The following is a 25,490-nucleotide window of genomic DNA, read 5'->3' as shown; positions in this document are numbered from 1 at the left end:
GAGGTAAAGATTGTGATGTCTATTTTGTGCAATATCCGTAAGTGAGGGAAAGCGGATTAAAAATAAATTTTCCCCAAGAGATTTCAATGAGCACAAGCTTACATCTTTTTCTGAATGACATTTTCGCTAAAATGTAAATTTACACTTTTAGTAATGAAGTAAACTACCCTTCTTAAGACTTCAATTTTCACTTACGCAAGAGTATAAATTAAGGTGTGAAAAAGGAAAATGTCTACCAAATTTTCTAAATAACTTCTTTTGATGAATGAAGTTCTGAAACCGTCCAGACACAGCATTAAGACATAAGACTCTTTAAATGTCTAGCTCTGCGATCCTTTCCTCTAAATAAAATGGAATAAATAATACTACGAAAAAATACATTTGAGAATGTAAGGACATTATTAGCTTCATAACTAAGGGATTATAGTTGATTCTTTATTTTGTTGAAATTAAGTAGAGGGGAAAAATTTTCTCTAGCTAACGTTTTTACACTTCATAATCGTGCTTCTGATCGATAATTTTTCCTTTTAAACTATTGTTTGGGAGGCTACCGGGATTATTTGATACTTTCAAAGTGTTCTTCCCTTCTTTAATTATGCCAACATTTTCGACTTGCGTGTTCACAATATAAGTTATCCTTCTTTATCATAACAGAGGTACAGAGAGGAGTCATTTGCCTTACATCAAATATAATTTTTGAAGTCCTAAATTCTCGTTTGTCAAGTAGTTGGGCAATTTATAGTGTTGTGGTGGATAATGTTTTTCTGTAACCCTCCCAGTGAAGTGAGGTTTGCATAAATTACTAAGAAGTTTAATAGGATTGGTAAGTTGTAAAATGTTAAAGGTGCCGTTTACCGTTTGGTAAAGGGTATCCACAAACTAAATTAAAATTAGTACTGAAAACAGCTAAGTTTCTATTAGTAATTAATAATACTTTACTCTGGTCTCTCTTCAAAACGAATAAATCTTTCGCCTTTTATAATAGACATTTAATGATGTATTAATTATAAATAATCATTTTGTCGCATGTCTAAAGCGATGGTTAAATAGGGATAAAAATAGAGAGATTGAATTTATGTTACTTTTGAATGTGGTGACTAAAATTAAAGATTAATGTTAAATTTCTAATGAATGATTCAAGCGAATCACGCAGGTTGATAGAGAAAGAGGCATGACAAGGTTATATAAATGACAGAAAATAAACAATAATTGCTTAAAACTAAAGCAATTTTACTGACTAATTAATGTTAACAAGTACCTACGCAGAAATACCACAATTATTCTAAATGATCTGACAATACTTACGCTTTTTATTGTATTTATTTACTTTACTTACATTTTTGTTTTTTTTTTTATAATAAAACGTTTAGTAGAGAAACATGTTTGTGGATTACATTATCAATTTTTTCCCAAACGCCTGGAACTTGCAAATAAATTTGAAGTGTTACAAGCAAAGAAGCAATTGGTGAGTTGAGATGAGAGCACAGTTATTCCTTAATGCGTGCGCTTACTTTTTATCATTTTGGAGCATCGACTTCAGGGTCATTAGTTCACTGCACCCTACTTATTAATCGTATTGGAGAGAAACGAAGTCCTAAGTTGTCCAGATACCCAATGTGTGGTTGTGAATGTTAGTGGTTTAATTATAATAATTGGAAGGTTGCATATGAGTAAGGAAACCCAAATAAAACATTCGTCCACTAAAATCTTTTTCTAAATTTTTGCTTGAGAGCAATTGTTGGGCTTCAATATAGGCTGATTTCCCTAATAAGTTTATATACGATTAGAGGATAAAAAGTCTGTATGTAGTCTTGCACGCTGAAAACTCTCATGAGTTATCTCATTATTATTTGTGAAGTGCATCATCAAAGTTTGATAAAAAATTATAGTAGTTTTCTTATGAATGATTGGAAAAATTTGCTATCTAAAAACTATGTGCCGTCTTTAAGTCACAAAAGGGATTGCAGAAGGACTCCCCTGAACTAAATAAATATATTCCCTGTAAAAGATAATTACATGTCATTGTTAATCTGTAAATTTTGTAAATTTAAAGAAAAAAAAAAAACAATGAGTACTCATTTTGCAGAAGTTATAAACAGAAACAATACTTTTTTATTTGAAGTATACAGTTAAATACATTGTACAGAGCATTTGATTTTTTTTTATTAATACTCATTTGTAAAAAAACATGTTCATAAAACAGTAAAATGCGATATGATTCTTATGGTGCTAAGAAACAATTGTAAAATTGCAAAGAAATCCAATTCTGCACGGGAATTTGCTGAGCTAAGCAATAAATTCTTTCCACAACTAACTGGAGTTCTATCAACATATTTACTTATCCACCCTAAATATGGGCATATGTACATAAACGCGCTAACAGTCTCCTTTCGGTGGCACTTCGTTTTAATATTAGGTCGACTGTTGTTGCATTGTCCTACCTTAAAAATTTTGTGTGCCACTGCAACTGCTTTTCCATCACAAATAAGAGGTCCTCCAATATCACTTCCGCAAATTCCAATATCATCACCTCTTTTCAAACAAACAAGCTGGTATTGCTGGTCACTAAGAAAAATGAGCAATTAACATTAAATAATTGTTTAAATCATGTTGGTTATGTTGGAACTAACTTTAATTTTAATATATACATATATGAATAATTATGTTGTATAAAAAGCCCTGATTAACGACTTGTTGAAGTTTTTATTAAATAAATCATTAAATATTTGGTTAGTGCGTTCCTATATTTGGGGCTAAATGACCTTTTACAACCATAGAGATATGAGTGAAGAAATGAAAAATGATGTAAACAGACGATCGATCGTTTTTTTACTTTAGTATCAATAGGACCAGACCTGTACAACCAGTGGCGTGGCGTCAGTGGAAGCAAAGAATGTAGTGCTTTCCTTTCTAAACATGATTTTTTATTAGTTAATAACGGCATCAAATATCTCGGGAAATCCCAAAAAAACATCTTTTGAGTTTTCCGTTTAGGTGGGCTGCCTTTCTATTTAACTGATATATTTCCATCCTTTTTTAAACAGCTGGCTCTCACATGCTGTTCTTATGGAACTAATCCAGTTAGTAGAGAATCATGGCAATTTTTATCTTTATGTAGGATATAACGTTTTAAAACCATACGGGTTTTTCTTCTCAGCAAGCTTCAGTTTAATCCATGCTTATTCCTTACTGGCTGCATCGTACAATAGGCATTAACTTTGTGGGCAACAAGGCAATGATCACTTTTTGTTTAACAATAATGAATAGAATTCTGTTTTAGTGGCTCCCATCACTGTTTTGCTTATTGTCGACAAATTATTCATTTGGAAAAATCAGAAAAGTACATTACGATTCATCGATGGTGGTTTCTATATTTTATTTTATTATCTAGATGCAAATTTCTTTGCTTGCAAATATCCCGGTTATTGTGTAATAAATAACTTTGGGGGTTAAGTTTAAAATAGTCTCTGTAACACTAAAGGATGCGAGGCGCATTGATCATCTACAGTCAAGTTAGGCGTTAAATATCCCAACCAGTAGTGTAAGAAATTCTGTTATAATATACACCACTAGATAAGAAGTTCAAAAAGGTGCCACTAAAATCAAAAGACGTAGCATTTGTGACATAGTAGTCGTTGAATATCCTTAATCTGAGCGCTTAAGGATACTATCTTAATACAATCTGTCAGTTCACTAACTCCATCCGCATCTTAGGTTTTAAATTATATACTGAAAATACTCACCCTTCTGTACAGCCACTGCATGCTTTATAGCCGTGTTCAGCAAAAACCTCATTTACATGTAGAGAGGGTTTATCTCGATCACCTTCGACGGATCCAAAGCCAATTATTTTACAAAATCTCTTGTATGTGTGATCATTTAGCGGCCAATTTTCATCAGAGAGAGGAAGAATTTTTACTTTATCTAATTGAAATGATAAATCTACCTGCCCAATGAAACAGAATTTGTTTATTTTCAAGTGTTTTGAACTTTGTTTTTTTTTCTTACAATAGTGCATAAGAACATATTATTTAATAATAATAATATAATAATAATAATAATATTACTTTATTTAAAAAAACAGAACAAAACTATACTCTTGAACAAAATCAAACAAGTAATGTACAGCATGGAACTAGTCCGTCTGCTGGAGGTCGACGTAAAAACAAAATATTGATTCTTATTATTATAATAAAGCAATATACAATATAATTAGAATATAATACAAGTTGGGACATAATACGAATAGATTAATAAATACTCAACGAAGACAAAAATAAAATTAAATGTCTAATAAATTATAATAACTGAACAGAAAAAGAAATCTGAGATTAAAACAAAAATAAAATTACTACCTCGGACTGACTATAAACAGTAAAAGAAATATAAATATCTTGCAATATGAAGTGGCGAAAAGAAAATACAAATAAAATAAATAAATAAAAAATAAATAAATAATAATAAATAAAATTAAATGAGTAAATGAGTAAAATAAATTAATAAAAGGTTAATATCAAATATAAATCAATAGTTGAACTCCAAAACCAGCTGATAACGATAGTGCCAAGCGTGTCGGGCAAATTTAATTAAATTTTTAAAATTATTACTTAGCTGATCAATAAATTGGCTTTTCGTAAAGGAGGCTGAGTTCAAGTGCAACCGACGAATCTCTGCAAGTATGGTGCACTCGGCCATGAAGTGCACAATATCCTCTTTAACACGCGCATTACATAACGAGCAAATTACTACCTCCCTCGTCCATATTGGAGCACCATTGAGATACAATAAATCCCCTCTGATCTTAAAAAGCCACCTTAGCTCAGTCAATGACAGACCCTGAGTCTGATCAGAGATTAAGCTAAACATATCAACGTTATGTTCCAATTGTTTGTAAAATACGAAACGAGAGGAAGAGGCAACTTGCTCGTACTGCTCATTCTGAAACTTAATTGTTAGTCTGTTCAACAAATCATTGAACATCTTTGGCCATTCACTTACATTGTTCAAAGAAAATAGCGAATCGCAAGAGAATTCTGTACACAAAGTGTTCCACAACTTGAACCACAGTGCATTACTATTAATGACTCTAAGGGCGACCATTTTAGAAAGACGGGAATCCGGGAGTTTGAGTAATTTGAATATGTAATTAAAATGTAGCCTAAACGTGAATAGAAACAGTTGATTCACCTTAGTCTCTAAATAGAGCATGAAATTAGGGGTCGTCTTGGGTAGAGAAAAAAGTTTTCTAATAAAAAAACGCTGTGCCATTATATTATTTAATTATGCTAATTTTTGCCGATGGGTTTTCCATGTAGTCCTGAAGATGGAGATAGGCCACTAGCTTTTGTACATGTAAATATTGCATACAAAATATATAAATATATATTATAAATATTGCGTAAAAATGTTTTGTTTATGAAAAATAAGACCAGGTTCGGAACACAGCTTTAATCAAACTTCTTTGTGAACCTCACTTGAACTCATTATTCATTTCTCCATATATTTCTTATAAATCCAAAAAATATACATTTACCTTAATCAGAGCAATGTCGTGTCCTCCTAATTCTTCTATTGAATAATCATATTTTGGATGTTTTACTATTAAAGAACTTTGTGCTTCAATGGCACCAGGACCATAAATATCTGGTGTGCCAGCAAAAACCTAGGCCATTAAAAAAATCAAAAGCATACAATTTTTTAATTCACTGTCCAATATAATATCATAAATAATTTTTATTTGTAGTGCAAATGTAAAACTAAACTGAGGGAAAAGTAACTCAATAAACGAACATGTTTATTAAAGAGAAGTGGAGATTAAGTATTGTACATTCCAGGGAGGTAAACTCTTATTTGACTTTTTTTAAAAATAAGTTTCTAAAATTGTTTGGTTAATTCGATTTTTCTCTAACATAACACTTCTTTCTCTTTTCCACTCACAAAATTATCTTATTAATATTGTCTTAAACTAAACCTAAACTACAGATCATATAGATATAGAGGAGAGGATAGCGGTGCAGCTATAAGAGCACTCTAACTTCTAACTTCCTTAAACTTATTCATCAAACAGATCGAGTTCCCAGATCCTCCAAAACTCGCAAAAATATTTTTTCAATAAAATTTTGAAAATAAAACATTATTTATATTGTAAAGATTCATTAAATTGGTGCAGCCCTTTTCGCGAACTTTCAAAAAATATCCTCTATTCAGTAAAAACGCTTTCTGGGTAACCGATTTTAGTTGAATAATATTATGTAAATTTATAAAGAAATTGAACTAGTAATTAACTCAAAATATGATATTCATTACACAAGCAGATTATTATTCGACAATTCGTTAATTATTAAAATCAGTCAGTATTCCTAATAAAATTTAAATAATTGATAACAGATTCAATTTTACGGAGTGAGGATGGTTATCACTGAGGATTTTTATAAAATAAATTAGAAAAAAAAGAAAAATAATGTACGCATTTTATAAAGGGGTATACAAAAGAAGAAGACCTATTGTTGTTTACTAAACTGCGTTATCTCAAACTCAAAAAAATTATTTTGAATATGTATCAAAAACTAATGGTGGTTTCAACCATCTAAAAAGAATTAACTCCAAGGAATAAAGCAATTAGTATGAGAAGAAGCAAAAAGAAGTATACTTTATAATTTTTATAATTTTATAAAGAATATTTAGAAGCATAATAAGCCTCACAGAAGGTAGATTCGAGTCGCATTTCGACTCCTAATGGTTCTCAGGTTTTTTATTCAACACTAGTTCGAAATTGACAACAAAAAGAATTGAAAAAATAAAAAAATGACGAAGTACCTAGTGTTTCTGGATAACAACTATTGCTATTCAGCGATTCGGACGTATTATGGAGACAGACCTCACGAGATCAACAAATCGCCAACTCACGCAAGGCAGCAGGCTAGAGAAGTTTCCTAGTGCCAAAAAAGTAGACATATCCCAGAAATTAAATTAAGACACATACAAAATGTAATTTATAGCCATTGTAAATAAAAATATACATGATAATATTAGTTTAAATACTACGATATTGGTAACAAAAACATTTTTGCATTGTTACACGGCATCGAGTTTTTATATGAGATATAGGTGCATAATTGTGCGCTCTTTTCGTGACTACACACTGATGGCTCTGATGGCAGACTGAAGATGCGAGCCAGCTCTGGAAGCCAGCCGGGTACCGTACCGCAAGAGGAATGTATCGGAGGTTTAGCGCACGCTATCCGCTATCGCCGCAAAAAGATCAATACCTGGTTCGATCTATTTGATGCAAACATGTAGACAGCCATCATCTGCCGAATGCCACCATGGTACTGCTATGGAACACCGTGCTTACTGCTGAAGGGGTGCTGGAACGAGTGTTACAGTTCTGATTAGAGCTTATCTCATACTTTACTGTTCTTTTGTTCTGGTTCAGTTTTATCTATACTTCTTATCTGAATTTGTATCCATTCGCCCTGCTCGGCTGCATTAGTATCCATAAATGAAATAATTTTTTCTTAGTGAGTTAAATGGGTCCCTAATTTCGTTAATTTTACTGCTAATTCATGCAGAACTTCTGTTCTGTTTATCGAATATGTCTGCTGATGATTTAAACGAAAACCTTATTTCAGCAATTTTTGAGACTTCACAAGTATCAGATATAATGACTGTGAAAACTTCTGCTAATAACCTCAAAAGAATTGTATAAAAACAAAACTTTGATCTCGCAAGGGTTGCTGAATTTAAAACTTTAAAAACAGTTTCAATAAATGTTTTACACCCAAACAATTTAATTGTTATTGATGTACTTGGATCCTCTTTCTAATACTAGAGACAACTATAAATAAATTTTAATTATTTACAAAAACCGTTGATGAATTACCACTTAAGATATGAGATGAATTCTATCATTCAATCTATGTTTTCCGATGGTTTTTCAGTTGGAGACGTCAACATTTTGTGCCTCCGCAAACTCATTGGTAATAATAAAAAAATCGAAGTAAATATTAATTTCCATAAAGAAAGATTGTCCGGCGTTCCTATTAGATTTGAATATTCTGGCCAAGAACTACAACCGGTGAATTGATTACTTTATTTAAAAGTTAAATTTACTTTTTATTTCTGTGGAGTAATCAATGATTATCCATTGGTGATAGCTATTACTATTATCTCAGTTTCGTCTGACCAACAATTATCTACTATTTGTGATGAACCAAATTCCTTATGCAATTTAAGCCAAAAGAATGTACATCAATATGAACGTTAATGGGTATGCTGTCCAATTATTAATCTGTCCAGTTTACTTTTACTTGCCTATGAGAGAAAGCCTTCTGCCCTCACAGCGCACGTTTAATTCCAGAGAAATTTGATGAATAGTGTTTAATGGTGTCTTCTGCTAAGAAATTTGTGCATTGTAGTGGGCATCTTTAAATTATGATCCACTCTCAACAATGATTTGGTTGTATATGCAGAAAAATGTTTATTTTTAGTAATTGCTGGTGATAAATTGATTCTGAGTATTTTTTCTAAGTATGAATATTTTTTAATTAATTAATTTAAGACCGAATCTTGAATATGGTTCAATAATTTGGAGTCCGTTTTGCAAGGTACATCACATATTCTATTGAGGCTGTTCAGAACAAGATCTTTTGGTGGTTGCCTTGCCGTTTTAAAATCCCTAAAGAAACCGTTATCTATTCTGATCTAGAGCTCACTCTCAATATTCTTCCACTTGTCATCAGAAGAATTTATTATGATCTCTCTTTCCTCTGCAAACTTCTCCATTCTCAAATAGACTGTCCTTACCTTCTTTTTCTAATTTATTTTAATATCTCATCCCATAATTCTTCTCCGTTCAATGTACTGTACTGCAAGCATAATTAAGTTTTTTACTCCCCTATCTTTCGTATGATGCGAACAGCTAATCGTTTCAACTTAGATTTCTTTGGCAATGATATACAAAATTTTCTAAATAAAGCCAGATGTCAACTATTTCTTTGTACTCTGTATTATTAATGTTATAATAATAATAATTATTATTTCTGTAAATTGGATTATTAATACTTTTTTATTTAAAATAAAATTTAATTATGTTTCACTCTTAGAAGACAAAAATATATTTCTGCCTTGTAAAATATAATATAATACAAACAAAATAATTCATTAAGTGTATAATTAAAATTATCACTAGGTTTGTAAGAACAACCAGTTTAGGTTTTAGCATTTCGGTCTGTTTTCTATATGAATCTTGGCGATGCCAATACTTTGTAGTAAGTAGATTAAAGAGTAGATTCTCTAAAAATGTGTGTGTTGTCTTGTCCATAAAGCCTTATATTGTTGTAGTTCCCATAAGATTTGTTCATTTAAGTAGGAACTACGGTGATCCCAAGACCTGCGTCCTTTATTTTGAAAAATGCAACTCAAAAAAAAAAAAATTCCCGAAACAAGAATTCCAAAAAACCCATTTTATGAAACTTCAGGTGGAAGAAGAAAAAGAGCATGTCCTCGCTTAAGATGGCATGACGATGTAGAAACCAATATTAGAAGCCTGGGAGTCAGAAGATGGACACTCCTTGCTTTGGACTGGAACGAGTGGAATGCTGTGCTGAAGGAGGCCAAGGTTCTTACAGAGCTGTAGCGCCCTATAGTAAGTAGAAATTGAGGTTTTCAGAGGCATTTGCCGGTTAATTTCTTGTGTATATTTATCAATAATAGTGATTTGCTTTTCCAACTTAGGGCCATACATAGTTTCTTTTTATCGTTGCCAAGTTTTTATTTTATTATTTAATTATTAAAAAATTAAATAATAATTATGAGGTATTAACTGAAAACATAGTAATTTAAATAGTACATATTTACTGTTTTGGGGGCGGGGTGTTGGTTTAAATTTAATAAAGCGAGGCTTTGTAAGTGGGAGATCCCCAGTTCAAATCCCACGATTAGCTACATTTTATTTATTAGAAAAAAATTTAATAATATAGTATCTGCTTTCGCCCCCGACCAAGATCTAATCGGAAGTTAGATGTCAAGCTCACTTGAAAAAAATAGGAATTATTTTACTTACTTTTTTATTTATATTTATTTAGTAATGTAATTTGCATTATTACAAATTGTAGCGATTTTTAGTTGCACTAAAATTTAAAATTATCTTTTATTTCCATTTTCTATCTGAAGTAGTTCTGCTGTAACTTACCATGGTAATCCCACTTGCAGCCACACACCTAGCAGCTGTCAGTACCCAATCACTGTCTAAAATGAATCCAGTACAAAACATATTCCCATTTCTTATGCCGACTATAGAAGGTATATTAGGATCTTCGTCATGCTTTTTTAGTTTCTGCGAGCTATTCATAATAAAAAAAATGAGTAAAATTATAAAAAAAACTATAATTTCCATAACTATGGAGACTGAATCACATGTTGTAGGTGATGCAACAATACAGGTGGGTGTTTAAAAATATAAGACTTTTAAAAACCTTGTTTATTGTATCCTTACCAAAAACTTTTGTTACAAAAAAGCTTATAGACATAGCTTTAGATATACTTTTACAGCAAAATATAAAATTATTTCTTTATAACATTAAAATGAAATGAACAATGAACACTGAGAAAAGCATATTTAATTCTCAGATAATTGGATAGTTCGATTTGCTACATGAAGTAAAAATCACTGATATGGAAAGGCAGTTTGTATCGGAAATATTCTGGAACTTTGCCTCTATAGTACCAAAGTGAAGCAAAATACAATTGTCATTCCCTCATGCAAACTGAAAATATTGAGCGTCTACTTCGAATATTATAGCACCAAAAAAGTAAACAAAAACAGAGCCACAAAAATTGGTGCATCGGGAACACAAAAGAACTCAAAATGGGAAAATAGTTCGTTCTTCGTTAAGATTAGATTTTTTGTTTAAACCTTTTATTGAAATTCACAACTGCAACTTGCAAATGTGATGTGACGACATCAGGAATAGATGGGAGAAGGCACCCCGTGGTGTCACTCCATTAACGTGCTCTTATCTTATGATGTCTTCAATCTTCTTGGAGGACTACCGCTATTGCAGAAGAAGTGTAGGTGTTCTAGAAATCTTATTATTAAAAAAATAAAATTATTATTTTTGCCTGCATTTCTTTCCAATCTCTTCAGATTTTCATATATGTACATATATACTTGTATAAACTATAGTTGAAGTATTGTCTTTATCAATAAGTTTTGCCTCTTTCACTACAGATGTCAAGGATATAGAAAATGAAAGAAAAGTAGCTCCTCATAATTAAGTAGAGATTTTATCGAAAGTTACAAGTGAATCAAGTGCTTCAAGTACGAAAGTAGATACATATGTATATTTTGCGTAAGAAAAATAAAAGAATAAGTAATTATTTAGGATGGAATATAGGAAGATGGTTTAGCGAAATAAAAGTCATCTGTAAGCGTTGAAGTTGTCTGTTCACCCTTACCTAACTCAACCATGTTTTATTAGATATTCAACATATTCAAGAAAGTTACTAACTTCACACGAAGAGAAAATAGGCAAACCTGGAAGAAATCAAAATCATTTCCTTATAACTCAAACATGTAAATGGTTTTCAATGCTGTTTTTACATTTAAATTGCAACGATTGGCTTATAAATGTTATGAAAAGATTTTGCTGGGTAATTTTGGAATAAGTGAACATTATAAAAAAATTACAGATATTTAAACATTTACTGTAGTATACTTTTAGACAATTCGTGGGTTTCACCTAGTACCCTAGCCACAACAGACAGGATAGCGATCACTCATCACTGATCACAGAGAAGGTTAAACCATGTTTTCAATGCTTATTGCAGTTTGTTTTTTTAGTAATTATAATAAAAACTTTTTTTTTTGGTGTAATTAATTCCAAAATTAGGAAAAAACAAAAATGAAAGGAATTGGACGACGGAATATTATTATTCCCCTTCTTGAAAAAGAAACCTATTTTCTTTGAGGTTGTAATTGAGAAGGCCATGTACATACTGTTTCAGAAGCCTTTACGTGCTAGTGTCAACTATGGTAAGCCACGCGTTCAAATATTCTTTATTTTAAATCATCCTTGTTTTTAGAGATTCAATTGTAATATTTCAAATCAAAACATTTATTAGAGTGCCTTAGATATTATAATTTATTTTGAATAAACTCTAGCCTTCTTTTTAAATGCTGATTCTAATGTTTTCAGACAGTATATGTTAAACCCTTGTTACAACAATTGTGAACTTTTAATCATTCTTATTTAACTCTAAGGCCCTTAATACTTTTTTTTAAAACAGTAACTATCAATAGATTAGTGCTACATTGTTTTATCTGATTTGTTTTGTTGAGCTGTTAATAACCTTAATCATTGCATGAATTTTTTATTACTAGGCAAGAGGTCCTAAAAGACATTTAAAGCGTCTCAATGCACCAAAGTCATGGATGTTGGATAAATTGGGCGGTGTTTTCGCTCCCAGACCGAGTACCGGACCACATAAACTTAGGGAGTGTCTACCGTTAGTAATTTTCTTGAGGAACAGATTGAAGTATGCATTAACTAACGTGGAAGTTACAAAAATTGTGATGCAACGTCTAATTAAAGTTGACGGAAAAGTACGGACTGATCCAAATTATCCTGCAGGATTTATGGGTGAGTTTCTGAAATTTCATATTTTATTTGTTTGGTGAAACAAAATTTAGAGTTTACATTTAAAATGGTGATCAATCGAGTAAAAACCAGCTTAGGAAATATTGTTAAATCACAATTTTCTGTGCGCAAGGGCATAGACAATTTTAAACTGGTAAGCAGACTAAAAATTAAATTGTTGCATTATTAGACAGAATAGGCGGTTATGATTTTGATTCTAGATTTTAATTACATATTTGGCATATAATTGCATTAATGTTTAATATATAATTGTATATTGTTAAATCTATAATATTCTTAATTAAATTATTTTGCAGATGTCATCACAATTGAGAAAACTGGCGAGTTTTTTAGACTAATCTATGACGTTAAAGGAAGATATGCCATTCATAGAATAACTGCTGATGAAGCCAAGGTAATTTTCACCTATAGAAATATAATTTACTACTCATTTTCTTAGTAATAAAACACGACTTATTTATTGCTGATGAGATCTTTATTAATCACTCTTCATGGTGAGTTATTTTGGTGCCTCAACAAGTTCTTTGTAAATTATAAAATTATGATTGATAGATTGAAGACGTTTTTATTTTCAATATTAAGGTAAAAGTGATAGTTTATAAGAGTAAAAATGATAATAAATCAGGAGCGATTAGTGTATATAACGCCGAATTTTTTTTTGTATCTTTTGCTTATGCCGTCAGGTTATATTTTTCTTTGTATCGTAGATTTTGCCCCGTCTGTTGTCTTATCGTTAACAACGAGTCTTCGGTTCTGTGACCCATGTGGCCACACTTAGGATAACAGATCCAAATTGAAGATATAATTTTTTTTTTTTTAATGTAAAGATCTTTGGAATTTACTCTGTTATCGAAGTGATTGGGATCTATTCTATTTTCCTAGCAGTGTGTAAACTTCCTATCCTTTGTTGTTGCCTATCCTCAACTCCTTTCCAAGCAGATCTTTATTATATAAACGGCAGAGGCTGGATCGCCCTTGTAAAATATTTCTTGAAAAAAATACTATTACAAATATCTTTCTCGTAAAATATGTGGAAGCTAGTGGTAATAAGCTTAATAAATTAATTGTGATCTTCGAGTACTTTTAGGTTTATTTATTTATTTTTTTTCGCTATTGCCGCATATTTATGTTGATGGAAAGAAAAAAGAGATGAAAACTACCACGGTATATTTCTCGGATCAAGAACAAGTTAACATTATCTCAAAACAATTTTGTTAACGAATTTATTTCTTTGCCTGTTAATATAAAAGTGAATTTTTCTATTTCGATTTATATTTAGTTTAAAGCTTCCACTTAGAATATAATTATACACCAAAAAAGACTTCTTTTTATTACCTATAACACTATTATAATGTGTAAGAAGTGTAATGTTAAAAGGAAGGTGGGAAAAAATTAGAGTGAATTGAAGTGGTTGGAAAATTGTTTACGGGCTTTATCGAAGCTATTGAAAATTTCTGTTAGTTTTCAGTGGTCAAAAAAAGCCAATATTAATTTTTCTACTATTATGGTCGCTGACTGTGCAGATCATAATTCAGCACACCCAATGTAGGAACAGTCTTCTATATAAATTTATTATTATAGTGCTTGTTAATATGCAAACTGGTTTTGAAGATAATACGTAGATTATATCATTGTAAAGTGAGTTATAATGTTTAAAAGGAAGGTGGGAAAAAATTATAGTGAATTGAAGTGGTTGGAAAATTGTTTACGGGCTTTATCGAAGCTATTGAAGATTTCTGTTAGTTTTCAGTGGTCAAAAAAAGCCAATATTAATTTTTCTACTATTATGGTCGCTGACTGTGCAGATCATAATTCAGCACACCCAATGTAGGAACAGTCTTCTATATAAATTTATTATTATAGTGCTTGTTAATATGCAAACTGGTTTTGAAGATAATACGTAGATTATATCATTGTAAAGTGAGTTATAATGTTTAAAAGGAAGGTGGGAAAAAATTAGAGTGAATTGAAGTGGTTGGAAAATTGTTTACGGGCTTTATCGAAGCTATTGAAAATTTCTGTTAGTTTTCAGTGGTCAAAAAAAGCCAATATTAATTTTTCTACTATTATGGTCGCTGACTGTGCAGATCATAATTCAGCACACCCAATGTAGGAACAGTCTTCTATATAAATTTATTATTATAGTGCTTGTTAATATGCAAACTGGTTTTGAAGATAATACGTAGATTATATCATTGTAAAGTGAGTTATAATGTTTAAAAGGAAGGTGGGAAAAAATTAGAGTGAATTGAAGTGGTTGGAAAATTGTTTACGGGCTTTATCGAAGCTATTGAAAATTTCTGTTAGTTTTCAGTGGTCAAAAAAAGCCAATATTAATTTTTCTACTATTATGGTCGCTGACTGTGCAGATCATAATTCAGCACACCCAATGTAGGAACAGTCTTCTATATAAATTTATTATTATAGTGCTTGTTAATATGCAAACTGGTTTTGAAGATAATACGTAGATTATATCATTGTAAAGTGAGTTATAATGTTTAAAAGGAAGGTGGGAAAAAATTAGAGTGAATTGAAGTGGTTGGAAAATTGTTTACGGGCTTTATCGAAGCTATTGAAAATTTCTGTTGGTTTTCAGTGGTCAAAAAAAGCCAATATTAATTTTTCTACTATTATGGTCGCTGACTGTGCAGATCATAATTCAGCACACCCAATGTAGGAACAGTCTCCAAAGATAATTTCGTTTAATTGTGAAAATTGATTTTATAATAAATATATGTATAATGACTTATTGGATGGTATTGTTGTAGTATAAGCTTTGTAAAGTAAAGAAAGTGCAAACTGGCCCCAGAGGAATACCGTTTCTTGTTACTCATGATGGAAGAACTATAAGGTATCCTGATCCACTTGCCAAAGTAAACGATACCATTCAACTTGATATCGCCACATCTAAGATTATCGATATCATTCGAATGGATTCCGGTAAAGTAAAGTATTTATATTATTTTTATTCTATTGCTTATTATACCGCGATTTTGGTTTTATTTTCTTTTACTTTCGCCTATAAATTTTATAGTTTTAAAATCAGTTCAGATCTGTGAGCCCAGTAGTTTATTGAAATAGTTCATAAAGTAACAAAAAAAAGAGTAGTTATTAATCATGTGTTTAACCTTAAAATTTTTAGATCCCTTCAGTTATATCCTAGTTCAATGTTAAAAAAAACTTGAAAAATATACGCTTAAAATTCTATTCTTTCCTCTTGTGTTTTAATGATGAAAACTAATGGCACTTGATTTATTCATGATGTTAATTTCCTTACTCAGCTGAAAAACATTCGTTTAAAAATAAAACTGTTCAAGTTTTTTAGCGTTGCTAAAATATGGAAAAAGAAAAATTTACTTATCAGTAAATTGAACGAAAAACTATCTCAATTGTTACTGGGTATGATACAGATTAATGTTCACTTAGCTGGTGATCATGAAAAGAGTTAAAAGTGGAAAATAAATATCTATAGATTGCAAAAAAAAGCATGTTGGAACTTATTGACGTAGTCATGGAATAAATGCAAAATTTGAAAACACTAAGAAGGAATATGCTGGGTGTTTAAAATTTAAAGTTTTTACAATTCAAATAATCGCAGAAAAAAATGTTAAAGAAAATTGCTTTTTAGTATCTTGAGACAATTTCTTTTTGCATCGAGCATATCATGTACATACGCACCGTTTAATTTGTTTAATTATACAGCGTCCTGTGGGAAGTTTTGTGCAGGACGGGTGTCCCAAGGCGTAGGACTTACGACTACGAATCCCTATCTTTGATTTCATTTTTTGGTCTTGTTCTTTTCGATATGTCCATATACATATCACCGTACATCATGAACGTTCATCATGACATGTACATCACTATGAATATTCACCGTATCATCTCGTCCAAATACACCCTACCTTGCAGCTCCATGTGCTGGTGAACACAAACTGAGGTGTTAAATAATCATATATATATGAACAAAACCATTTCTCGAATTTGTTACTTCTATTGAATTTATACCCTTAAGATAAGTAAGTGTAAGCCCGACTGTAAAAAATAAGCATTGTTTAAGTTATGCAAGCTACTTCAGGCTTCAAAGGAAACCATTGCTAACAAACAACTTTGTTTCTATGATAAAAGGAAGCCAAAATTAAAATTCTGTTATACGGTCGCTGGTTCAGTTATTTTTCATCCTGTACTAGCATCACCCAATACAGAAACAATTAGATTTTGTCTTAATTTTTTAATCTTACACAGGTGTTTTAACAGATAATCTACGTTACCTCAATATTACTTTCGTTCAATGGAGCAATAATAATTATTTTTATAGGGAATCTTTGCATGATAACTGGTGGCCGTAACTTGGGTCGAGTTGGTACAGTGGTGAACAGAGAAAGACATCCAGGTTCATTTGATATCGTCCACGTTAAAGATGCCAGTGGACACATGTTTGCTACCAGGTAAAAACTTTTAACGATATCCTTTATATTTCCATTAATTAATTAATTTCCACTGAAACACATTTTCACAGCATTCCCCACCTAGGATTTTTTTTTTATAGTTGGTTGCTTATTGCTGGATTATTTATTGGAGATTAGAGATTAAAATGCAAATAGCTGTCACTTTTGTGGTTATTTTAATAGCGCCAGTATTTGAATTTCAAGAGTTTGTTTCAAGTATATACTTACGCTAATTCCATTGTTTTCTCAAAAACTGGAAATCTAGTGTTATGTAGTGTGTTGCAGAACGCTGATCATATTATTTGATTTCAGGTTAAACAATGTTTTCATTATTGGCAAAGGAAGTAAAGCATATGTTTCTCTTCCTAAAGGAAAGGGAGTGAAATTGAGTATTGCTGAAGAAAGAGATAAACGGTTAGCTGCCAAAGCAGCTTCTGGTTGAGAGAAAATGTTAAGTTTTTTAATAAAAAAAAAAAATTAAAAATGGGACTAGGAAATGAAGTTTTAATTTATTCACCTCCAACATTATAATTGAAAATTTTTAACAGGAGAAAACTGTGTCCTTGAATATGAAATCGTGAGGATAACTAAAATTATTTCTAGAACATTATTAATTTTAGATAATTCATTAAACCATCACGTCTCTTGCTTTTTATCTAATTGGTGAGTTCTTTTATTTATTGTACTGAGTTAGCAGTACTTTGTAAGTTGAATGGCTCTTTCGAGAAGCATACTGTCAGAGCAGTAGTATGTGGAGCAGTTTTTTTGGTTATCTCTTCCATCAACTCATTTTCTGTAAACCAGCCTTAATTTATTGCCATTGGATTATGGCTTAGCTGACGGATGCAGGACCATCGTTAGGCATGGGCAAAACAGCAGATGTTCCTCGTAAAAAAAAATGTTCCTATTTTTATCAAGCCTATTGACTTAATGTCTAACATTAAAATTAGTAAAAAACGGATTTTACCATTCGACTGCTTTGAATATGGAATTGAAAGCGCACAAGTGGGATTAATTTGAGTACAAACAAAATAAATATTTTGCGCTATAAGTGGATCTTTAGCATTGTTCTTACATCAACGAATCAAGATTGACTGTTTTTTTTTTTCAAGTATGAGGTGAAGCTTTTAAAGAGACAAGAAAATTAGAACACTCAGGTAATTAATTGGTCCCACATCTCTGCTGATGATTTGGCTGCGAATGCCTCGCTTTCAGTGGTCACCAATTTTGGAGGATGGGTAGAAATTAGGTTCACTCTAGTTGCATATGCTAGAACTTAAGGAAAATAGAGCTCTTCTGTATTGAAGCAGTCTTCAATCCAAACATTGTTGCGATTAAACAAGGAAGTCTTATCTGGAAGGTAGGGAAAGCACATTATAGTGTTTTAGGTAATGTGTTGGCCAACAAACTGGATAAGAAAGTATATATTTAGTAGCCTAAACTTATTCATACAACTATGTTTTCAAGAGCATGTGTGGAGAATCGCCTTTGGATTTCCTAAGGCATATAAGTGACACTGTAATCTCTTAATTTTTTGAAAAGGTTCCTAAGGATGTTAGCCATCAGTACCTTTAACAGCAATGCCATCCCTTTCAGAGATCGCCCCTTCCCAGATAGTCTATTTCGGCAGAAAAGTAAAAGCTTAAAGAAGAGGGGGCCAAAAGAGGCCAAAACCAACTGAAAAGTATTGATATCTATAGTAACATATGGTTAAAAGGATTGACTTTTAGATACTAGGTATAGGTATTGAGAGGAACATATCGATACTGGAATCGTATCAGAAATATTGGATAGTAGTCCGATGTCCAGCCATTTAAGTTCGTTATTCCTTATGTAGTGAAACCATTATAACCTTACGTGTCCTTAATCGAGTCAGATATACCAAGTTAGTGTTAGAATATGGTAATGATTTCAAGTCCATAGGTGCATTATAGAAAAATTTATTATTAATAGGAAATGGTATGTCTTACAGAAAACCAAATGCTAAAGTTGAATTTACTGAGATTTACGTCCTTCGTTAAGAGTTGCAAGAAACTAACAGATGGACGAATTTCATTCAGTGCATTTAATTTTCTAGTTTTGAAAATGAAAAATTATATTTTGTCATCGTTATTTTGTATTTAAGCTAATCGTTAAGTTTAACTTTTATTTCAATCGGTTTGAAAGTTAATTTTTAAATTTCCTAATGATTTAGGAGCAGTTTATAAGCATAGACATTCATGTTCCCAAACTGTTGGAATGGTTGATCAGTAGGAGGCATTGTTCTAATGGATGGTCGCTGGATATAGTGAAGATCAGAGAAAAAATTAATTCTGCTATTCAAGATATGCCCGCTAATGAGACTATTACGGCTCTATTAACTGGAACTTGTAAGTTAGAAATAATTGCAACAAGTATTTACCCTCAGTTGAAGACACCATATATTCTTATATTTTGTTTATTGTTTTAGATATCAATTATTTTCATTGCCTAAAAATTGTGGAAATATTACGAGAAACTGAAGCAGATACAAAGAACATTTTTGGAAGGTACAGTTCAAAAAGAATGAAAGATTGGCAAGAGATTGTCGGCCTGTATACCAAAAACAATGTTTACTTAGCAGAATCGGCTGATTTGTTAATCAATACTGTAAAATACGAAATCCCTGGTATTAAGAAACAAATAGCTAAACAACAGCAACTTCAAAACGTAAGATCAACAATAGCATATTTTGTCTTTTGCCACTTTTGCTAATTCACTTAATTTTTTAAGTAAGATGAATTTCTGATGGAATCAATTTTGATTTAGGAGATTAAAAAAAAGGAATCTGATGCGATAAAATCAGGCAAAACAGCTAGAAATGATCTTGCTTCCTTCCTTAAAGAACTGGGTCTAGAAGGAAAAGACAAAGGTTTTAGAGAAAGTTTAATTGAAAGTGCAAAACAATTGTATCACATAAATGACGAAATAGCCAAGGAGATGAAAGATATTTTGCCATCTTTGGAGCATTATATTACTTTCGCAGCATTTTCTCAGCCTCAACAATCTGTGGATTTAAAACTTTTAAAATTTCTTGTAGGTAAGAAACACTTAGATTTATTGCAGATTTAGATTTTTTTTTTAAGTAACTTCTAGTATCAGAGTTTATTTTTTCTTTTTATGATTCGTACATTACTTTTTTTTTGTCTCTCAGAAAAATTGTTAATATGTTCTATTAAATGAGTTAAAATTTAAAATGAACAAGTACGCAACATTTTTTGTTTTTAATTCTTCCAAATTTAATTGAAACATTTTTTAGCCAGTTGACCGAGTCATCATATTTTGAATTTCTCAATTTTTAAAAAGTCTCGTTCATAATAAATAAAGAAGTCATCGTCTTTTCAGATAAAGGAAATGCAACAACTTACGAATGGGAGAAAGGAATAAAACCAACAAAAATAAACCTACCTTCTTTAATAGTGGATGAAACAGTTAGTATAATTTATGTTTCTGATTGATATTTTAGCTCGATTGACCATTTCTCAATCCTTGATAATAATTCTTCTTTTGAATTATTTAATATCAATGGACGTTTCAGGCACCTGCCAATTTGAAGATAACAATGTTACTAGTTTGAGATTCTTCAATCTCCACGAAATATTTATAAATGCATGAATAGTATTTTGCAGTCAATTGTAATAGAGTTAATTTAATGTTTTATTTTGAAAGATCATTTTTGATAAACTGATAATTTTTTTTTTTAAATTATTTTAATATATGCTGGAGCCCGCTGAGCTACTAGATGAATTTATCGATGTGCTAGATGCGTTTCCCACAACTCGGGCTTCCTCAGAAAAACACCATTTTTGTGCCTACAGTTATTTATGCGCTGTAATGCGCTGAAAGTAATTATAAACTAATCTTCAAAAGCTCCTGCACCGTTTAGTTTAATCCCTTTTTCTAAGCGGCGATAAAAACAATCATATCCCTTCTCCGCAGAATTGGCTAGTCTACTATGCGTGGATTTACCCCGAATAATCACTGATCACACTTAGATTAACTGAAGTGCTTCTCATCCGCTTTCATAGAACCGACATTGTGCAGAGGGTTCGATTGGTTTTGACTGTGCCATAAACAGGGGGGGGGGAAATGAATCCTGTGTCTTTGCGTGGAATTCCGTTGTTGCAATTAACTTTTCTTGGGGTGTGAGTATATAAACATTGCAATTAACTACTAAAATAGAATATATGGGATTGCAAAACATTTCTTGTCCCAGTTACATCATGACAGGTTTTAATTTTTGTTTGTGTGACCCATGTTATCGGGTTTGTTTGTAATCTAGGAAACATGATTACTTTTGAATTTCGTAAATTAATACAAAATCAAACCATCTCAGCCAAGGGGATCTGAAAATCTTGACACTTTAATTTCATAAAACTTTTTAATTTGAAAAATTTCCTTAGTAAGTTATTTATAAACCCTAAATTACAGAACGTCTGTTCCCTTCCATCAAAAGGATTTATTCTTTGTGCGTGTATTAAGTTAAAAACTTTGGTGCTTAAGTTTTATGTATATAGAATTATGTACATTTTAATAATTTAATTATTCTTGTAGTAACAGTATTATTAAATTTGTAAATTAAATTTTATTTCAAAGTTGCAGGAACATAATGAAGATGGCATTGATTGGGGGTATTCTATGGGCAACAGCGATGGCATTGAGGTATTTACTAATTATAATTATTTATTTATTTTACATAATGCTTTTTAGAATTATTCCTACAGCATGGAGTTAGACAGGTATTGACTAATTTTTAGGGTTCTATAGTCACAATCCATAAAGGCAAATTTGAGTATTTCTTAGTGGCATTTTTAATTACTACCTCTTAATTTTCAATTATCACTTTCAATTCGGGTCTTTCAAGAGAGTTCTTTTAGTTTGAAAGATTCACTCGTACTGTATGTTGAAAACAACAGGTAATAGTTATTTTTTTTTCTTGTAGATTGAACTAATTGATTCTGGAGAAATAAAGCAAGATGGTATAGAACTCGAAGCAGTGGAGGTATTCACATTCTAAAATATTTTTAAGGACTTTATATTCAGTAAATAATGCTAAGGGTGCATCTGGGCCAAGGATGGCTATTTATGTATAATACTTTATTTTAATTTTTATTTAAGACGCCGAGTTTTTTTCAGTGCTCTGTCAGTCCCCAGGGAATATCTCGTTACAAAAAACACTGTCCATCACCGAACAATGAGCCCTAAGAAGCTCGTAGGAAGAGAAATCTAAGAACCGATAGCTGATTCAAACCCGGGATCTCCACCTGGGAATCCAGTACGCCAACCACTTCCCTAATCCCTTTTTCAGTGCACTAATGGTCTCTGGACAGTGTTCTCTTGTTACCGACAACACTGTCCATCACTGAATAGTGAGCTGGAAGAAGCTCCAAGGAAGAGAAAATCTAAGGGCCAGCTGCTACATTCGCTCCCGAGAGAAATCTGAAGCTGAAAGCGTTGGAATCTAGTATGAGCCAACTATTCAGCTTAACCCCTCTATCCCTTCCCTTATTTTTATTAGAATAAGGGGCGGGGCCTATTCCTTGAGCACCGATAAAGATAGAAGGCGTTAAACATCAGCCAGAGGGTAAGATGTGGAGAGAAAGATTAGAACGCATACATCCAACTCAGTCGAAGAGATCGTTAAGGAAAACTACTGAGCTTGAAAAAAATTGGTGGTTCGATCTGCTTCTTGTCTCGAAGCTGTCAGAGTAACCAGCTTCATTTAAAGTGAGGCCAAGGAAGGAGACCTTGGAAAACGGTGTCAAGAAATCCATTGACAAGCTCTCGACTGAATTGGAACAGAAAGAAATCGCCTTACAAGAATCTTAATACTAATTCAGGAGTGAAATAACGTGTTGAGTGGGTTAAAAAAGTTACTACAAAATGAAATGGTTTTTTAAAGAAGTAATTATGAATTTCAATGAGAATAATCAAAGAGGAGAACTAAAGAGATTAGGCACGAGATGTGGAGGTGCATCAAATCCTAGCTCATCAAATTATTTTCTTGAATGAAGTTTATAACTAGAACAAAAACTGGAAAGTAGAAGATTGTTAGTATTGTGATTGTAAGTGGTGTTGAAGTATAAAGTGAGTGACTGTGATCACTAAACCAAAAGAGTTGTTCTCAACGTGTTGGGGAATTCAGTGTTAGAATTTACGCTAAAATGTTAGATCTATGAAGAGATCACTCGGATTTGTTACATTATTTCATTCTCAAATGCATTTTAATGAGGGCTTATAAATAAATGAATTGGTGATAGTTATTGGATTTGAATGTGTTTGGATAAATGTGTTGTGATACTCTGTTAGCAACTATAATATTTATACTTGATTTTAATGCGAGGGTTTAACATGCTGTATAATTTGTTTTTTCTATTTTTTAGCCAGAAAAGAAGGATTCAAACGAAATTCTTGCAGATGGATCTTTAGCCTTGTCGCTTTTAGACAACCTACATACCAGAACAAATATAATTAATCAGTTGTCAGAAGTACGTAATATTTTGCTATCATTTTATATAATTTATTGAGAAAAAAAACTTCCGTGAAGAGTAATATCAATTAAGGGTCTGGCATAGCAGACCACTTCTAATAGTCTAAATTTAGCTCTTCTTTTTGACCCAAAATCATTAAGACATTAGGCCCGCAAACCCTAAATCAAAAATTTAGTTTAAGAAAGAACAAAATATTGTTCTCAATCTCCGTTGTGCTTGAAGTAAGAAAAAGTTGGTTAGCTGGTGATTGCTAACATTCTATTAAGTAACCCAGAACAAATTGCCATACCTAACGAGCTCTGAAGTTTTCTACTTTAAGGCAGTTTCAGGCAAGTAGGAATCAAAATGGCGATCAGTTTTAAAATCTTCTTTAAGATAGATTATAATGTAATTTTAAAAAACTATATTTCTGGTGAAATAACTTGCCAGTGTACGTCTTGCTTCCCAATATTATATTGCTCTTCCAGAGAGCTTGCTACTAGCAAAAGTAATTACATAGGCGAAAATCTCATCACAAAGAGGTAATCTTTTATTCCTGACCCTGCTTAGAATAACAGGAATAAAGTGGTCGCCTGCCCTTTGGGCCCTTCCATTCTATTCTTACTGTTTTAATAGCAGCATCAGTTGAAAGTTAACAATTCATTTTAGATGCAAATAATTAAGGTTTAAATTTTTATTTCAGATTCAGTGTTTCTTGAAAACACGAATTTATGAATTTGATAAAGAAGGTATGAATGAGAGTATTGTTGAATCTAGAATAGACCTTGACAAAATGCTCTCTTCTATAGAGAGCATTTTAACGAAATTAACTAATCCAACAACCGAACATTTTTTCAACATTCTCTATTCGCCAAGGTAGGAGAGAAGAAGTTGCTTGCGGAATAAAGTCTCTTACTGATGATTAATATCTTAATTTTACTGGAAGGTACTTGGAAGATATTATTAAAAAAATAGAGCAGAAAGAAGCCGCAATAGAAAGATCTGCTGCTATAGTAGAGATGTCTAAGGATAGACTGAAAGAATCGCTTGATTTAGAAGTTAATCTCAAACAGAAGGCGCAGGTAATTGTCAAGAAGAATAGAGAACTGCAGTCAGAGGTATTCTTTTATCTTGTTTCATTTATTAGCATAACTTAAAGAAATAAAACTCAGTTAAGATAAACTTGTCATTTGTGAGAATGCTTTTTTTCTTTTGCTTACTTTCTTTAATGTTTTAGAACTAACTTTTTTTTTCTTTATGTGCAGATTGCAAACGATATATCTCAAAGGTATAATGGGCGGAAAGTAAATCTAATGGGCGGACCTGTATTCCCTTAATCATAAATATGTGAAATGTTGTCAAGTTGTCATAAAAATGTTAATATTTTTAATAAAATGTTAATTTTTTTATTTGTACTGTTCATCACCTAACTCAATTTTAAACGCGAAAAATGTAAAACCATTAGAAGTATCTTATTTTCTCCTACCGCTCCAAGGAAGATCTTGAGCGCTGTCTTAGGATCTCTTCATTACAAAAAAATTTGTTTTTACGCGAAATCACAGAAAATTCAAATTTGTTATTTCGCTTAGGAACCAATAAGGTTTTGACAAACTCAATAGAAAAATTGTACTGTCTGCTATGTATAGAAAAATAAAAGTTGAGACTTCTATGACTCATAGAAATTGGAAAATTTCCAAAATTAAGAAACCAATGATTAAAAAACTACAACGCCTAACGAGTCACTATGATTTAACCAATTTGGTTTTAGAAAAAGAAAATCTGGGCGGAGCAGTCAGATCTTATCGTCATCTAATCTCTTTTCAATACAAATATAATAACAGTTGCGTCATCACTTACGACTCTGTACAATTCTGGCTAAAAGACACGAAGATAACCTA

At 31.7% G+C, this 25,490-nt stretch overlaps 3 protein-coding genes and 4 non-coding genes across 9 annotated transcripts; 6 read left to right on the top strand and 1 right to left on the bottom strand.

Moving 5' to 3' along the window:
- Window positions 1-2,089: 2,089 nt before the first annotated feature.
- Window positions 2,090-10,413, bottom strand: LOC141447398 (trypsin II-P29-like). The gene is made up of 4 exons (XM_074114909.1): window positions 10,193-10,413; window positions 5,534-5,662; window positions 3,744-3,946; window positions 2,090-2,565 (listed from the first exon to the last, which is right to left on the bottom strand). Exons 1-4 carry the CDS (start codon window positions 10,394-10,396, stop codon window positions 2,193-2,195), a joined length of 909 nt encoding a protein of 302 aa, XP_073971010.1. The 5' UTR covers window positions 10,397-10,413; the 3' UTR covers window positions 2,090-2,192.
- Window positions 10,414-11,891: 1,478 nt separating this feature from the next.
- RpS4 (ribosomal protein S4) lies at window positions 11,892-17,601 on the top strand. The gene is made up of 6 exons (XM_074114921.1): window positions 11,892-12,034; window positions 12,383-12,641; window positions 12,956-13,053; window positions 15,428-15,599; window positions 16,975-17,104; window positions 17,417-17,601. Exons 1-6 carry the CDS (start codon window positions 12,032-12,034, stop codon window positions 17,544-17,546), a joined length of 792 nt encoding a protein of 263 aa, XP_073971022.1. The 5' UTR covers window positions 11,892-12,031; the 3' UTR covers window positions 17,547-17,601.
- LOC141446381 (small nucleolar RNA SNORA16B/SNORA16A family) lies at window positions 14,084-14,216 on the top strand. The gene has a single exon (XR_012453677.1). It is a non-coding gene; the product is annotated as a small nucleolar RNA SNORA16B/SNORA16A family (small nucleolar RNA).
- Window positions 14,366-14,498, top strand: LOC141446382 (small nucleolar RNA SNORA16B/SNORA16A family). Its single transcript, XR_012453678.1, has one exon. It is a non-coding gene; the product is annotated as a small nucleolar RNA SNORA16B/SNORA16A family (small nucleolar RNA).
- LOC141446380 (small nucleolar RNA SNORA16B/SNORA16A family) lies at window positions 14,648-14,780 on the top strand. The gene has a single exon (XR_012453676.1). It is a non-coding gene; the product is annotated as a small nucleolar RNA SNORA16B/SNORA16A family (small nucleolar RNA).
- Window positions 14,930-15,062, top strand: LOC141446379 (small nucleolar RNA SNORA16B/SNORA16A family). Its single transcript, XR_012453675.1, has one exon. It is a non-coding gene; the product is annotated as a small nucleolar RNA SNORA16B/SNORA16A family (small nucleolar RNA).
- A 1,269-nt stretch (window positions 17,602-18,870) lies between the features above and the next one.
- On the top strand, window positions 18,871-25,001 carry LOC141447375 (CDK5 regulatory subunit-associated protein 3). 3 transcript variants are annotated; one of them, XM_074114880.1, is made up of 11 exons: window positions 18,871-19,006; window positions 19,299-19,473; window positions 19,554-19,792; window positions 19,892-20,162; window positions 20,468-20,553; window positions 21,719-21,784; window positions 22,065-22,124; window positions 23,506-23,610; window positions 24,296-24,468; window positions 24,539-24,710; window positions 24,858-25,001. In XM_074114880.1, exons 1-11 carry the CDS (start codon window positions 19,004-19,006, stop codon window positions 24,927-24,929), a joined length of 1,422 nt encoding a protein of 473 aa, XP_073970981.1. In that variant the 5' UTR covers window positions 18,871-19,003; the 3' UTR covers window positions 24,930-25,001. The 3 variants fall into 3 exon arrangements, with proteins under 3 accessions (XP_073970981.1, XP_073970971.1, XP_073970992.1); XM_074114870.1 differs by having other exon boundaries at window positions 18,906-19,063; XM_074114891.1 differs by having other exon boundaries at window positions 18,969-18,989.
- The last annotated feature ends 489 nt before the right edge of the window (window positions 25,002-25,490 follow it).

This window comes from Rhodnius prolixus, unplaced genomic scaffold (assembly GCF_049639745.1).
Source record: "Rhodnius prolixus isolate KJV_2025 unplaced genomic scaffold, Rpr scaffold_1, whole genome shotgun sequence".
Taxonomy (NCBI): domain Eukaryota; kingdom Metazoa; phylum Arthropoda; class Insecta; order Hemiptera; family Reduviidae; genus Rhodnius; species Rhodnius prolixus.
The sequence above is the reverse complement of the archived record's forward strand: the minus strand, read 5'-3'. Positions and strand labels throughout refer to the sequence as shown.